We start from the raw sequence: 16,712 nt of genomic DNA, 5'->3' as shown, positions 1-16,712 counted from the left end.
GTGAATCAGTGAGTCCTGCCCTCCCCCCCAGGTGAGCCCAGAAGCCCAAAGGCATATGTCCTCCCTGCCAGCCCACACCCGTCCCTCCCCCACCCCCAACAGCCACAGGAGATGGCCCAGGGAGAAACAAAGACAAACTCAAGGTTAAAACAGAGCAGGTGACACATGCTTTTCCCCTCAATCCCCTTTGCATTCCCTCTCTGCTGCACATGTGCCTGCGGGCACCGCCATGCCACCCAGGCCAACCCACAGCCTCTGCTTCACCCTGTGCCTTGCCGATGGGTACACCTGGATGATTCTGTTCTATTCGGTTAGGTTCAGACCGTATTGCACTTTGTTGTTGATTTGTACTGGTTTTCATTGCTATTGTTGTTGGAGAATGGCACTGACTGACTGCAAATCACAGAACCCTTTCAGGTGCCAGCCCCTCTCCAGCTCTGCCCCTGCTCCCCGGCTCCCTCAAGGCCCACTACCCTCTGCTTGCTCTCTCTGTTCTGGCCCCTGGGGTGCCACCTGGACTCCACTTGCCTGCTCCCTGGCCCCCTCCCAGCCCAGCCTCCTTCTCTGGCACGGTCACAGCCTTCCTCCCAAGTCTCTCCTTTCACACCGTCGTCACTCTCATGACGAGCTCTCGGCTGCCGCCCTGGGGGCTCCGCTGTTCGTGAGGTCTCAAGTGACTCAGGATGTGCAGGATGGTGTAAGCACAGTGGTGTTGGGACAGAGGAGCTGAGGGGTGGCTGGTGGCCCGGGCTGGGCCCTCCTCAGGGGCAGGGGTGCCTGCTGCCTCCTCTTCAGAGGAGGGGATATTGGCCTGGGTGGATGAGGAGGTCCGGGGGTTTGTCCTGCCTCCTGCCTTTTGATCCTCCAGGTCTTTTGTCTTGTCATAGTTCAGCACTTTCCACTGCTGGTTGACAGCCTGCCACCGTTTAAAGATGCGGTACACGGAGGGTCCCTCATGAATGATGAGACCTAGGGCAGCAGAGAGAGGAGAAAAACAAAGGTCAAGTCAGAGACAGCCGGCCACTGCCGGGAGAAAACCACCATCTCCCTTAATTTACAAATGGATACAGGTGTTGGGGTGAGCTGGTTTTTTTATTGGTATGATTTGTGCTTTTCAACTCTACCATCCGTCTCTGAGCCACATGATTGCCATCCCCAGACTCCCAGGCTCACCAGGTCTTCAGTAGGTAGAAGGTGGAGGGACCACCACACCAAGTTCATGAAACAGTTGAGCACCTACATGCAATGTCTTTGCCTGCTTCTCCGCCCCTTTCTTGGCTTGAACAATCCAAATTCATCAATTAAGGAATAATGTAAATATCTTTTCCTCCCTCTGTTATGTACCCATGGCACTCAGGACTAAGCAGATGCTGAATGAATCATGTGCTTTTAAAGGCACCGTAAAAGAAACACATGGTCATTCCTTACCTGCTGAGTGATGTCTGAAATTCCACTGGTTAGCTCTTTGCACAAATAGCCCAATGCTGCCAAAATACAAACATCCCAGGGAGAGATTGTTTTGATGCAGTCATATTAGCCAGAGGCAGTGGTAGAGTGGAAACAAGCCACAGCAGGCAACAAGGCAAATAAATATTAATTGTTCCAACTGTGTGCCAAGCACTGGGGATACTGCAGTGAGCAGGACAGGCAGAGTTCTGCCCTCAGAAAGTTTACAATCTAGTGGAGAGACACACAACAGACATGTAAACAAACCAATAAGACTATTTCCAGTGTTGACAAATGCTATGAGGAAGATAAAATAGGGTTAAATAGCCATTGGCTTCAGGCATTGAGGGTCCTGTTTTAGCAAGGGTAGTAGGAAAGGCCTTTTGGAGGAAGCAATATTTGAGCTCAGACTTAACCAATAAGAAGGGATCCAGGCAAAGATCCAGAGAGAGAGAGCACTTTAACGGTAAGAACTGCAAGTGCAAAGGCTGGAGATGGGAATGGAATGAACAAGGGTCAGAAAGGTCAGTGTGACCACTGCAGTGAATGAGTGGGGAAGTGGAGGGAGATAAGGTGGGCAGAGGACAATCTATTATAGGGCCTTGTAGGTCATGCCAAGGAATTTGTATTTCTTCCTGAGTATAATGGGAAGTCATTGAAAGGTTTTAAAAGGGGGAATGATGTGACCTTCATAAAGTTCCCTCTGGCTCATGAGGGAACAATCAACTGAAGAGGGACAAGAGTAGGGGCAGAAGACCAAGCAGGAAGGGATGTAGTGATTCAGGCTGGAAGTGATTGCAGCCTAGACTTGGGTCATAGGAGTGGAGACAGCGGGAGATCGTTGGAGTCAGAATGGGTATTAGAGGTAGAGCTGGCAGGCTTGACAGGTGAGGTGTAAGTGAAGAGAAAAATCTGGAGAACTCTGAAGCTTTGGCCTCATCAGTTGCATAGACAGGGGTGCCGTTTGCGGGGATGTGGAGGGCACCAGGGTCAGGGATATGGATTTATGTAGTGGTGGTGGCTGTGACTGTATTAGTGTCCTATTGCTGCTTGTAACAAATGATCACACATTTGGTGTCTTAATACAACACACATGTATTCTCTTACAGTTCTGGAGATCAGAAGTCTAAAATCAGTCTCACTGAGCTAAAGTGAAGGGGTCAGCTGGGCACCTTCTGGAGGCTTTGAGGGGAGCATCTTTCCTTGCCTTTTCAGCTTCTAGAAGTTGCCTTCATGCTTTGCCTGTTCCTTGCATTACTCCAGCCTCTTTCTTCTGTTGTCACATCTTATGCTCTCTTCTGTCGGGTCAAATCTCTTTCTGCCTCCTTCTTACAGAATGCTTGTGATTACATTAAGGGATTACCTGAATAATCCAGAATAACCTTTCCATTTCAAGATCCTTAAATCAATCACATTGGCAAAGTCCCTTTTTCCATATAAGGTAACATTAACATGTTCAGAGATTAGAGCCTGGATGTCTTTGGGGGCCATTGCTCAGCCTACTTCAGTAATTAATATTTATATATTGGTTATGGTAAATTTAAAATGTCTGATAGAAATCTAACTGTAAGGGTCAGGTGGGCAATTGGATACATGAGTCTGAAGCTTAAAGATAAGTCTGGTCTGAAAATAGAAGTCATGGGTATAGAGGTGGCACTATGGTTGGAATGTGTCTCCTCCAAAATTCAGGTGTTGCCAATGTGATAGTATTAAGGGGTGGGGCCTTTAAAAAGTGACTAGGCAATGAGGGCTCATCCCTCATGAATGGAATTAGGTGCCTTTATAAAAGAGCGTGACAGAGGGAGTTTGTCTCTCTTGCCCTTCTGCCTTCTGTCATGTGAGGATGCAGCAAGAAGGCCCTCAAGTCATACTGGCACCTTGATCTTGGACTTCCCAGCCTCCAGAACCATGAGAAGTAAATTTCTGTTATTTATAAATTACCCAGTCTCCAGTATTCCTTTATAGAAGCACAAAATGGACTAAGACAGGTGGAATTTGAACCCTTTGGAATGGCTGAAATCTTGGGAGAAAAGAGGGCCAATGACAGAGCCCTGGGCTTCTGACATTTAGGGTTTTGTTGGAGGCTTTGGTGGGGTAGAGCCCAAAAAGGAAGCTCTGAAGAAGCAACCAATGGGGTAGAAGCAAGACCAGCAAGTGCGGAGATACAGAAGTCTAGAGAATGATGTGTTTCAAGAAAGAGAGTGTGATAACTCTTTTAAATACTGTTGAGAGATCAGCTCAAGTAAAATGATAAGTGGCCATTGGCTTGGTGGCCACAGATGGAGGTAGGATGATAGAAGTGATAGTGGGAAAATCAGGTAGTTCTAATCCAAATGCCTCTTTGTCTCTCATGAAGTCACCAGCTGAGGTGGAAGGGATAAGGGAGGAAGTGTTGAAGATTTGTGGAGAGAGGAGAAAGTGGGAAATAATTATCTTGGAAAGTAGGAGAATGAATTTACAAGAGAGATACGTACAATTACCTCACTGTGGTGAGTGTCCCTTTGAGATTTGTGGCCATAAATCTGTCATGAGTCTAGTCATTGGCTGTGTGATTTTCCCCCACACCTTCAACTGCTTGCTCAGGGGCATGTGTGGAGTAAGAAGAAAATTGGGTTTAAGTACCATGGACTGTTTTTCCAGACAAGTGGACATGAGAATTATGCATGTTTGCAAGGGAGTGGTCAAGATGAACCATGGAGCCTAAGCTGGGGAGGAAGGAAGTGGGGACACAAAAGGAATAAGGAACAATGAAAAATGGAAAGTGATAGAGTCAGTGCCAGGAGGTCTCTATGAGGTTGGAGAATTGCTGGAGTTGGTGAACTACTGAGATTGGGGGATGATGGTCAGAGAGTGGGTTGTTTAAATCCAGATTTAGGGAGTCATGTGGTGACTGGTGATGATGATTCTAGGGGGTGACCACTTGTTTAGGGGCTGAGGTGAGCTAGAGGAAAAGATCATTGTAATAACTGGGAAGCCAAGGAGTTGAATAGATTATCTGCCTCAGCCATGCACAGTGCTGTCAGACCAAATTCCCCCTTTTTATAACAAATATATTTCAATGTCCTCTTTCCTATCCTGAAATGAAATTCATAAGACACTATAATCTACTATGGTTTCTTTTTTAAAAAAAAATTAATACAATTCCCACTATGGTTTGAATATCCCCTCCAAAACTCATGTTGAAATTTAATTACCATTGTGACAGTGTTAACAGCCAGGACCTTTAAGAGGTGATTAGGTCGGAGCCCTCATGAATGGATTAATACCGTTATCTTGGGAGTGAGTTAGTTATCTTGGTAAAAGAATGAGTTTGGCTCAATTTCTTCTGCCTTGTGCTCGCATTTCCTCGTTCTGCCTTCTGCCATGGGATGAGGCCCTTGCCAAATGCAGCATCATGCTCTTAGACTTGCCAGCCTCCAGAACCGTGAGCCCAGTAAACTTCTATTGTTTATACATTACCCAGTTTCTGGTTTTCTGTCATAGCAGCAGAAAACAGACTAAGACAATACCCTAACAGCTAATGTAAAGAAAAACACAGAGGAAATCATTCATAACAAAACAATATATATTTCAATATAAATGCTGGAGCACAACTACATTACAAAATAAACAAACCAACCGCATACATTTCCAAAAGCCTCCAAGGGCATGAACCGTTAATATATACAGATGCTGAAGACAGGAATGGCAGGAGGGAGTGTCTGAGCCAGGTGCATCAGGAAAGTGAGGACTGAGGAGGTGGTCAGTAGCCAGCAGCACCAAGAAGGGAAAAGGGATGGTAAAGAAAGATGACAGACACTGCAAACGGGCTAGGGCTTCTGAAGGGCCACAGAAGAGAGGCAGTTTGGATGTGGTCATGGGGAGCAAGAATGACCCGGACCCACCTCCAGGCCCCTCAGAATACAGTGTGTGGAAAAAAGAGCAGCCACCACTGGAGATGGCCACGAGGGAAACGGTGTCAGGAGACAGCCATGCTTCTGTTACAGGAAGATGAAGGGAACACAGAGGTTTCCAGTGATGGAGCAGGAGGTCCGGAGGGCATGGAGAAGGGCTGGGAAGATAGGGTCAGACAAAGGGATGAGCAGAGCAGGCAAAAGTGATCGTCACACCGCAAGGGTGGCCAGGGGGCCGGGCTCTGCAATGGTGAGTGAGATGGTTGGGATGTGAGGTGCGCTGGGACTCATCCTGCAGCCGATGAAACTCCAGGGCACTGGCCTTGCCCTCGCAGGAGGAGCTGGCTCACAGGAGCAAATGGCGGTGAGTCACCCCAGTCTCCGCAAGAAAAAGCAGAGGGACTGCATGTGAACACCAACACACTGTGATTCCAGGAGACAAGAGCAGCCACTCATGGCCCCTCTTCCCTCCAGTATTCCAACAGTTCCTGAAATTGCACTTCTCCCAAGTCTTCAGGGGTTTGTTAAAGACAGAGAGTCTCAGTGGTTCCCAGCCCTTTGTTGGGGTCACACCTCTTTGGAGATCTTATAAAAGGGAAGGATCATCTCCCTGAGGGGAGAAAATAGACACCTAAGTCGTGCTTATAATTTTAGGGGGTTCATAAATCTCCTGAAGACCACCTGTGGACCCTCTGACCTGGTCCAACAGATTCTGGATGCAGAGACTTCCTCTCTTTCCCAATCTCTTACTCTCTCCCAAATGTACCAATTCTCACTATTTCTGTCAACCTTTTGGATATGTACCTATTCACCCTTGGCACTGAAGATGGTCATGTGTTCTACAAACCTTGTTTGAACATTGCTATGCTCTCTTTTCCAGACTGTAAGCCCCTTGAGGGCAGGGGCCAGGTCTGGTTGAGTCTTGGGCAGCTAACACAACACCAGGAGCCCTGGTGATAATGGAAGAGTTATGGACCAAGGAGGGAAGTGAGATCTTTTGAAGCCCCAAACCAACCCTTCCAGTAAGAGCCACCACACTTGATTTTTAATTAACTTCTTGATCAGACAATTTTACCCTGATTGAAGAGAGTGGCTTAAGTTTTTGGTCTGAATGCTGCCTTCTAATTATCTAACTGTCTAGTGTTCAGGAAGTAATTAAACCATTTTAATGGATAGTTGGCTGAAGGGGAGGAAGGTGCACCTGTTTTTATAGATAATGCTTGTTTGGCAAAAGTTGGAAAAGCACAAACTACCTCATTTACATCCACCTCCTCAGCCCTCCCTCTGCTTCCTGCGCTACAAATTACTTATTGATTCCTTGGGTGACAGAATATTAAAAAATGGGGAGAAGTGGGTGGGGCTTATCTGATAGGGGCAGGTGGCATGGGCAGGGTTGAAGAGGTGGGAAAGAAGGAGTAGGTCTGGGGTGAGGCCTAAGAATCTGCATTGCTAAGAAGTCTCTGGTGATGTTGATGCTGCCTGAGTGTAGACCACTGGGTAGCACTGCCTAGAACATGGTTCTTATCCCTGCCCGCTTCCTCATAGAAGGCTCTAAATTTTGATCCAAAAAAAATGGATATAAATAATTTTGAAAAATACTCTCCTTTCAGAGGTGACAGACATGGAAACGTAAGGCAAATGAAGAAACAGACTTCTTTTCCTAGACCTAAAGGCCTTTGGACCCCACAGTTTAGAGTTAACTCACAACAAGCATGTATTAGATATTCAGGGTGTCTGCCACCTATTCGCCGTGTAGCTTTAGGTAAGCAGCTTCCTCTTTCTGAGCCTCAGTTTTCTCATCAGTAAAGTGGGCTCCTGTGGGGGAGATTCTAGGACACAGAAAAAGCCCTCTCATATCTCCTCTTCTTCCTCATTGCCAACTCCATCCCCAACACAAGCATCTGCTCTTCTGTCTCCTAACTGTTCTGCTTCCCGATGCTCAGGCTGAGTCATTGTTTATAGATGAATAACTAGCTAGAGTGAAAAGCACTCTAGAGACCAACTGATTCTATAGACATGCACACACGCCCTCCCACCTGCGCCTCGCCCACCACCCAGAGCCATCAGCAGTGCCAGTTGAGGGGCCCTCCCCTCTCCTGCAGAATTCCCCACTGTCGGGCCAGCCCGTGGCGCACTCGGGAGAGTGCGGTGCTGTTAACGCCAAGGCCGCGGGTTCAGATCCTACATAGGGATGGCCGGTTTGCTCACTGGCTGAACGTGGTGCTGACAACACCAAGCTAAGGGTTAAGATCCCCTTACCGGTCATCTTTAAAAAAAAAAAAAAAAAGAATTCCCCACTGTCTGTCTGACAGTTGTGGGGTGAGACCTTGTGTCTGATCCTGAAACCCCGCCATGCCAAATACTCATCTTTTGACCCTTCAAGGACCCAGCTCTGGTCAGACTCTGGACTAAAGAACCCATCAGGCAAGCCATCAGAAAAAGAGGTAAAGAACCTATTAGAAAAGAGATAAATATAACCAGCTGCTTTGGGTGGGCTCAGGGGGTGCTGCTGGGAGATGCCAGATTGGCAATGCCACCACCTGCCCAATTTTCTCCTGGGGTGCATCTTGATGCTTCTCATAAGTGTGGCCTGCCTATACTTCCAGGGGCCTCCTTGAGGAGGTGGTGAGATGTGGATCCAGGGGCCCCATTTGGGCAGCTTCACCTTGACTTGAATGCTCCCAGCAATAATGACTCAAAGGACAAAAGATGCTGAAAGCATTCAATGAGGACAAATGGGAAGTCGCCTTCCCTTTTGTTTCCATTCCTTCCATGCCTTGATCAGTGCCCAGGGGGTGGGCATCCCCTTGGAGGTGACTCTGTCAGAGTCCTCTTCCTAGCAGGGTCCCTGCTGGGCCAATTGATCTTTGTGAAGCTGCACAGAGTATTTCTCAATGCGTCTGAGTCAGAACTACCCTGGTCACTCTGCTTACCCAGGGTAGTGCAGAGACCTGTGAGAAGCCCTGTGCCAAGAAGCTATAAAACATTCTGCAATAATGTAAGTTTAACTCAGTAGGAGTGGATGGGAGAAAGAAATGTGGAGCCCCAAATATACCGCCATTGGTATAACTGAGGGGTTCATTCCTGGAAGTGTGTTTGTAAAGTTATATCCTACGATACTGTGGATTTTTTCTGTGGGGGTTTCCTTGTGAGGCTCAGAGCTCTCCCTAATTTGACAGATGCTGATGGAACTGCATTCCTCGGCCACTCTGGGTAGTGTCGGTGCTGGGCAGTGATGATGAGGGTCATGGTGATGGTGATGATAGTCCATATTTATTGAATGCTTACTATGTTCCATCACTTTAAAAGGGCTTTGCAAATATAGGCTACTTCCCACCCTATGAGGTAGGTGATATTATCTCCACTTTACAAAAGGGGGAAACTGAGCTCACAGAGGCTAAATGTCTTGCCCAAGGACATGCACCTTGTCCAGGAAGTGGGACATAAACATAGGTGCATCTGAAACAGAACAGTGCCGTGTGTCTGGGGCCACTTCCTCCCCCATGTTCCAGGTCACATGCTCCCCCCAACAGTGAGCAGCTCTGGAGGAGATAATTTTGTTAAAATGTGTGCATGTACAATTTCTATTTGAATTCATAGTAAGATGTCTTGCAATCTGTGGGGGTTTTTTTTTGTTTTTTTTTTTAAAAGATGACCGGTAAGGGGATCTCAACCCTTGGCTTGGTGTTGTCAGCACCACGCTCAGCCAGTGAGCAAACCGGCCATCCCTATATAGGATCCGAACCCGTGGCCTTGGTGTTATCAGCACCGCACTCTCCCGAGTGAGCCACAGGCCGGCCCTGCAATCTGTGTTTTAATATATGTGTTACATTGTTCTAACAGAATAGCTAAGGATGTAGGTTTTGGCATCAGATGATTGAATTCTAGTTGTATGACCTTGGAGTGATTTACCTATTATCCTCAGTTTCTCATCAGGAAAATGGGCATCAAAATACTAACTCCATCACATGGTTGTAGGGAACAAATAAAATAATGCTTTTAAAGCACACAAAACACTTTTTGCAGTACTTGGATATAATGAATAATAATTGTTAGTTATTATTTTATCATTATTATTAAATAAGTATCATGTGACTTCATCTTATATAAATAAATATAACTAGCTATTTTTGGTGGGTTCGGGGATGTTGCTATGAAATGCCAGATTGGCAATGCCACCCTCTGCTCAATATTCTCTAGGGTACATCTTCATGCTTCTCACAGGTGTGGCCAGTCTGTCCTTTGTAAAAGTTGTCAGAATCAAAATAAAGTCACTTGTGTTAGGAAAGAAAAAAAAAAGCAGCCCTGACAAATAGAGCCAGGGAAGGCCATGAAGGGAGAGTTCTCACTCAAAAATGATAACTATGACAAAGGCCATCACAACCTCACATAGAAAATACTTGTGAGGACACCTGCCCAGCAACTGCCCATCCAACCTGTACTGGCATCACCCTTGTTATTGATCCTTGTAGCCAAGGATAATTATCACAAAACAATTATGTAATCATCTTCATTTTTCCTTTTTTGTTCTTTATTAAATTCCTTTTTTTAATTCTATTTTTTTCTTATTCTTCTGTCTTTTGTTTCTCATTTTTCTTTTTCTTTTTTTTTTTTTTTCCTTTTTGTCTTTTTTTCGTGTCTGGCAACGGATCGCAACCCTCAGTGGGTCGCGCCCGCACTGGACCGGGACCGGCAACGGGATCGCAAACCTCGGTGCTGCGCCCGCACCTCGCTCAGCCAGTGAGCGGGAACCGGTCTGTATGTGGGATCCGAACCCTCGGCGGGAGCGCCACCATGCTCCCAAGCGGCGCACTGTAGCAGTGCGCCACTGGGCCGGCCCATCATTTTTCGTTTAAAACCATTTGTCTTCCTTTACCTCCCTGAATGCCCACATAGTTTACTATGGCACATGTATTCCCCTTGAAATGCCCTTTTCCCAAATAAACATAATTTTCTTTTAGAGAGCCTCTCTGTTTGTTGTTTAGGTTGATAACTTTATAAAAGTTAGTATAAAGTTACAAAAGTTGTTTATTTAAGCAGACAGGCCAAATTTCTATATCCAAAAAGAGTTTTGTCTTTTAAAATCCTTGAGACTTTAAAATATTACCCTTGGGAATTAGGGTATTTTCTCCTATTGGGCTATCCTGGCTCAGAACATTTCTGTGATAGCAATGGCTAACTGTCCACCAAAAATCCACACTCCCCTTCCTTATTATAGAATTGCCACTGAGAAGAAATTACATTTTCCAGCCCTTTGCACCCCAATGGAGCCAGGTGACTAGTATTGAATGTGAACTTGAGTCAGGCCAAGATTTGAAAAATAGGCATTGAGAGGAAAAAGTGGGGGGCGGGGAAGGGGTTGCCTTATTCATGTTCTCTTTTTCTACTAGCTGGAGGCAAAAGCCTCAACAGCCCTAGGGGGCTTTGAGCTATAAAATGGAAGGAGCTTGGGTCCTGAATCACTGTGTGGAGGAGAATATCCCTCTGCTCAGAAACCTCTTTTAAGTTAAACCACTGACATTTGGGGGCTTATTTTTTAAATATCTGCTGAAGTCACTCTAACTAATACACCTTCAGTGCTAGATTAGAGGCCACAAGAGAAGAGCATTTTGTGGCTTACTGACACGTTTCATGAAGTTCCCAAAATGTATTAATCCACCTTATTTATCATATTGGGTCTATTTCTAGCCACAAACCCACTATCAAAGGACAGACATATCACTGCTGAAATCTGTTCTGTCCCGAGGACAAGTCCCAAGAAGTGTTCCTAAAATATTTTGAGCCTGGTCAACACAACTGGCATAAGTGTAAATGAAGTGCCTCCCAAGGAGTCTCCTTTGAAGAGGGCAGTGCTCACTTGGCATATCTACTTCTAAATTAGTGGTCTTCATCCTCTGAGCCTCCAGCAGTTCAGCTGTGGAGAGAGGTGGCCATGCCTAGGAAGCCCCAGGTGGGTGGTATACGAGCTAACAGCTAATCCAGAAAACTGGAGATGCCACATGCAGATAACAGGACATGGACTAAGCATCATCTTGCCCATTAATGTGGTTAATGCTGCTCATGTCAGTTGTTTGGCCTGGCCCGACATTACTGGAGATCCCCACAGCCACTGTGGCCACTGAGGCTGTGACATTTTCTCCCAGTAGATATAACTTCAAAATCCTAGGATATCAGACCTGAGAAGACATTGGCTGTTATCAGACTCAACCCACTCATTTCATAGATAAGGAAACTAGTTACTGAGAGAGGAAGTAACTTGCCCAAAGTCAAAGAGGTAGTTAGTAACTAATCTGGTCTTCAGACATAGCTCTTATACCTCTTTATTCCTTCTGCTGCACCACAGGGTTTCCTAGTCAGGGAATTAAGCGGTTTGACGAGTGGGGTCATTTCTAGCTGGAAAGAGAGAAGAAATAAAGGAATCGTTGTGGCATATACAATATGTGTGTTTTTTTTAGTTAACATGAATTAAAATTATTATTATTATTTTTTTTTTTAAAGATGACCGGTAAGGGGATCTTAACCCTTGACTTGGTGTTGTCAGCACCACGCTCAGGCAGTGAGCGAACCGGCCATCCCTATATGGGATCCGAACCCGTGGCCTTGGTGTTATCAGCACCGCACTCTACCGAGTGAGCCACAGGCCGGCCCCAAAATTAGTTTTGAATATAAAAAAGTTTTTACAATCCTCCTACCCCCACCTCCTGGCTGTCTGCTATAGAGTGAGATATAAATCTCTTTATCTCAGAGGGCAAGGGCCAGGCATCTCTAAATCACTGGAAAGAACCTCAAGGAACTGCACACAGAGAAAGCTTTAACAAAAAATTTTTATCTAATCTTGTTAATTACCATATTCTACTATTTTAAAGCTTTGGACATAATCTCAGAAACATTCCCCCCCTACCTTCCCCTGACCCTGTCCACTCACAAGCAAAACACAAACATAGGGGCGATGAGGTCCTCAGTTTTGTAGAACTGACTTTTGATGACCAATCTCTTAGGTCTGTGTAATAAAAAAGAAAAAAGTTTTTTGGTACCAAAGCCTTTAATTAATTTGCTCTTGTTAAATCCTAATAACTTGACCCACTGGAGCAGAGAATGCCCCATTTGTTTGCTGGGAGGCTCTGTCAGCTTCTCTGCTGCAGCAGACAGTGTCATTAGAGATGACGGAAGAGGAGGCAGGTGGAACGAGGACATTAGATGTAATCAGATCTTCTCATGGAGGGGATATGAGTGAGGGAACCAAGAACCTTCAAGAAAAGGTGCTGCTCCAAAAAAGAGCAGACTATTAATTATGTGAGGACATGGAGCCAGGCTATTTCCATCTCTACTCTGTGACTGGATTCAGATTTTAACAGATTCGGTAAACCTTTACTAAGTGCTCACTACGAGGTTAACCTACCGTGCTTGAGTGCCTCCTACACTGACCACTGGTGCTCATCAGTGCCTGCTCCTTTGCACACACCGTCTTATTCAATGATCTTAACAACTCACTGAGGGTGGTATTTTTATCCCATTTCACAGATGAAGACAAAGAAGCAGAAAGAGGTTGTGCAAATCACTCAAGGTCACGGGGCTAGTAAGCAGTACATGGCCCCAGGTTCTGGGCCATTCTGTAGTACCACTTTAGCCACTCTGGAAATCCACCACTTTGGGTTCTGTGACTCGGTTCCTCCTATTTTTTTCTCATTTCTGTCTCCACCCATCCCTTAAATGTTTAATGTCCCCCACTCCTCTGTTCTTAGCCACCTACTGTCTGAACACTTCTGCATCATCTCTTCAAAACCCACAGCTTCAACCACCTCTTATTGTTGACTTCCAAATCTGTCTTCAAGTCTTATTATCCAACTGCCTACAGAAACCTGGGCATGCACTAGAGATTCTTAACTCTCCCTTGTCACTCCCCTCTCCCATCCCATTAGTCACCAACCCTTGTTGGAACCAGCTTGATACCCTCCAAATCTTTCTCTCTGTCACAGGAAGGGGCCACTTGTATGCTGTAAAAGGCCCTCTGCCTCTTTCTACTCTGACGAGAAGACCTTTTCCTGGCATGGCCTTCTCCTCTTTGCAGTCCATGATGTACTACTCCCTGTGTCTGGTTTCTCTTCTACTGCAAACTCTTGGCTTAGGAACTGGCTCTTGCCTCTCTGCCTGGATTTTAGGTTCCAGATGGCCCTTTTGCCAAGGACCCTTTTGTTCCTATTGGTCCCCCCATTGCCCACCGCATTCTCAGGCTCAGCTGTGGTACCCAGTCCCCACTCAAGCCAGAGCCCAGGGCTCCCACCCTCCTGGAAGGGGTCCAGGCACGCTTATGAAGTCCGCACCCCAAGTGCCTCTCAAGGTCATTCCCTGCATTGCTTCCCCACTGCCACCGTGTTGTATCTCTCTGCTTCTTGCTCAGACTGTTACAAGCATTTTCCAACCAGTCTCTCTCTTCCTCCAGCTCTTACCCCTTCTCCCCATAGTTGCCAGAGTTATCAGTTTAAAATACACACGTGGGGCTGGCTACTTAGCTCAGTTGGTTAGAGCACAGTGTTAGAACACCAAGATCAAAGGTTTGGATCCCGGTACCAGACAGCCACCAAAAAATAAAAATAAAATACATATCTGATCAAACGTCTTTCCTGTTTAAAATTGTATCAATGCTTCCCCATCACCAGCAGAGTAAAGTCTGAGTTGCTTAGCACATGACTCATGACCCTGTGGGATTTGGCCCCTGCCAACTTGCCCAACCCCATTGCCCACCACCCGCCTCCCACCCTGGCTCTTTGCATGGAATCATACAAAACTGCCCAAGGCTTTCTAAACACACCTTATCCACTCATGTCTCTGTCTCTACGCGGGCAGGTTCATCTGCCTGGGATGTTCTCTCCTCTTCTTTTATTTATCTTTTGAAACCAGCTCAAGGAGAGGCTTCCCTCCTTCAGCAAGCCTCCCTGGACACCCCCAAGACAGAGTCAATGGCTCTCTGCTCTGCTCCATCTTCCTGTACCTTGTACAGACTCCCACTATGTTGTCACTTATTTGTAGACTATGAGCTCCTTGAGAACAAGAGACTAACTATGTCTCATTCATCTCTTTGTTAACGTTCCCTGGTTTGGGGAACAAAACAAGGCAGCCAATGAATGGCACTGAATGAATGAACACAACGATCCCAAGCCTTCTCTGATTCAGGGTCCTCTTCCCCATGTTCACTCATCCTTGTGTCCAGACCTCAGTCCTAGCTCTTATTCCATGGGGATCAGTGATTCCCTTATCTGTCTCCCCCATGAGATGTAAGATCCTCGAGAGCAGGTGATTCTCTCATTTGAGTATGTATACCCAGTGTCCTCTCAATAAATATTTTTGAATGAATGAATGCATTCCCCAAGTTCATGCTAATAAGTAGATTTAGCTTCCCCCTCTCCAAGTACTTTTCACCAGAGTGTCTCATTGGGAGATAAACCATCCAAATTTCATCTTGATTTGCTTCTCTCTCCATTGGTGTCAGAACAGCACTGATCAAAAAGGAGGTGCAACAATGGCTAACCTCCCATTCTCTGAACACAGGACAGGGCAGCTCGGGGTTGCTGAGTTTCTGATTGCCACTAGCAGTTGTTTGTAGGTGAAGGTGTTACTGGGCTAATTTCCCCTTGAGCTACCTTCCCATCCAAGCTCTGCATTTGCAGTTTCACAGAGCAGTCAGAGATAAAATAGGCAGCAGAAAGTTCCCTGGAACTGGAACCAGAGGTTCTTTGTCCAGTCCTCAGCTCACCACTTGTTTAGCTGTGTGACCTGGAGCCTTTGAGCCTTTGAGCCTTTCCTCACCTGTTAGATATGGATCATAATGTTCACACTGCTTATTGTTAAGGGTTGTTGTACCTTTAATCAGCTCCTCTCTGTCCTTGAAGGGATTTGGTGGTTTGTTCTGTCCGCAGCAGCTTACATCTGGCTTTCACAGGGGCATGCACTGGTCTAGGAAATCAGGACTCTAAACCAAGAGATGCTTTGTCTGTAGGGGTAGATTGTCATCATTAAATGTACAACCCTCCAACGTGACCAAGTCCAGAGCCACTGTTCCCAACCCTGGAACTGTGCTGCATCCAATCCAGTCCTTTCCTGGCAACCATTTCAGGTAAAATCCTTTGCTGAGCACTAATAGTCAGTCTCTGAGAGAGTCATTGCTCTGGAGTCTTCTCGTTGACTGCTGATTGTCCTGGAAGCCAGAGGGATGGGTACAGCCATGGAGGGGGCTGATGTGGCTTCACGAACAGCCAGGCCCCAGGCTCGGCACCCTCCTGGCTTCAGGGCAGAGAGTGTCCGCTGAGCTGCTGCTGGCTCCTGGCAGAGTTTCTCCTCTGAGTCCCTCCCACCTTCATGAACTCTCCCTCAGCAAGCCAGAATTTATTAAAACTATCCATTTAGGTGTACTCATATTCTTTACTATCTGTGGCCATTTAAAAATCTTAGGGAATAGACAAATTGTTCTTGGTATCTGAAAAATAAAGTCCAGAGACTCATAGTAGCAGATGGTCTTATTCCTCTTCTCTTACTCAGCCGTTTCAGTGAACACAGGGCTAGACTCAGTTTTTTCTCCTGGTGATGATGTTCTTATACAGGAGCTGAATTGCCGCATCCATCCAAGGAGCTTGGGTCTATGCATACGGGTCCTCTCACTCAACATCTATCCAGCCATCATTTCTTGAGCATACTTGCCTCTCCCATCATCTCTTCTACCCACTCTCTGCTAGGGGGGCTCCTCTTCTTTTTCCCAGTCTTGCATATCATCTTCTTCCACTCTGTCAAGACTTCCAGAAGGGAAGCTTCCCCTTTTGCATGGGAGTAAACAAATTTATCAGGGTTTGAAATGGGCGAGTGCCTCAAAAGTGACACAGGCATTCCCTGTGGCTCTCTTGCCCGTGTTTCCATCTTCATGCAGTTAAAAGACCATGTTGTGCCTCCTATGGCAGGCCCGGCCAGGCGTCTGTTCCATGTTCTGGCTTCTCTGCCTTTCATCAGTTCAGTAAATCAGGTTTGTGTAGCCAGAGGTACAGGTTCATGAATTGGGGCAAGAGGTGGTGGGAGAGGGTGATGGGACACTTTCTCCTTCTCTCAGAATAAACTGGAGGCTTCTGGTCAAGATGGCAGAATAGACGGTCCCAAGCATCATTCTCTTCCACAAATCAACCAATTTACAACTATAAAAAAGCAATGTCAGCCAAGATGGGGCCGCTAGAGCTCAGGGGAAGAGGAGGAGAGACCTACAGAGTGCATGAAGGTGGGAGAAGCCACAATGAGAAAGAAAAAACCTCTCTGACCATTTTGTGCCACAGCCACTTTAAGGCTGGAGCTGCTGAGTGCACAGAGCAGGAGCCAGCAAAAGCTGCAGCTGTGCCC

At 46.3% G+C, this 16,712-nt stretch overlaps 1 protein-coding gene across 1 annotated transcript in view; it reads right to left on the bottom strand.

Moving 5' to 3' along the window:
- Nucleotides 1–9: 9 nt before the first annotated feature.
- Nucleotides 10–16,712, bottom strand: part of LOC103581879 (E3 ubiquitin-protein ligase MARCH4-like) — a 27,422-nt gene continuing 10,719 nt past the window's right edge. The window contains exon 5 of the mRNA XM_008563605.1: nt 10–969. Coding sequence (XP_008561827.1) covers nt 602–969 — 368 coding nt within the window. The 3' untranslated portion in view covers nt 10–601. The remainder of the gene's footprint in view (nt 970–16,712) is intronic.

The sequence above is a fragment of the Galeopterus variegatus genome, unplaced genomic scaffold (genome assembly GCF_000696425.1).
Source record: "Galeopterus variegatus unplaced genomic scaffold, G_variegatus-3.0.2 Scaffold14172, whole genome shotgun sequence".
Lineage (NCBI taxonomy): Eukaryota > Metazoa > Chordata > Mammalia > Dermoptera > Cynocephalidae > Galeopterus > Galeopterus variegatus.
This window is presented reverse-complemented; position numbering and strand designations above follow the sequence as displayed.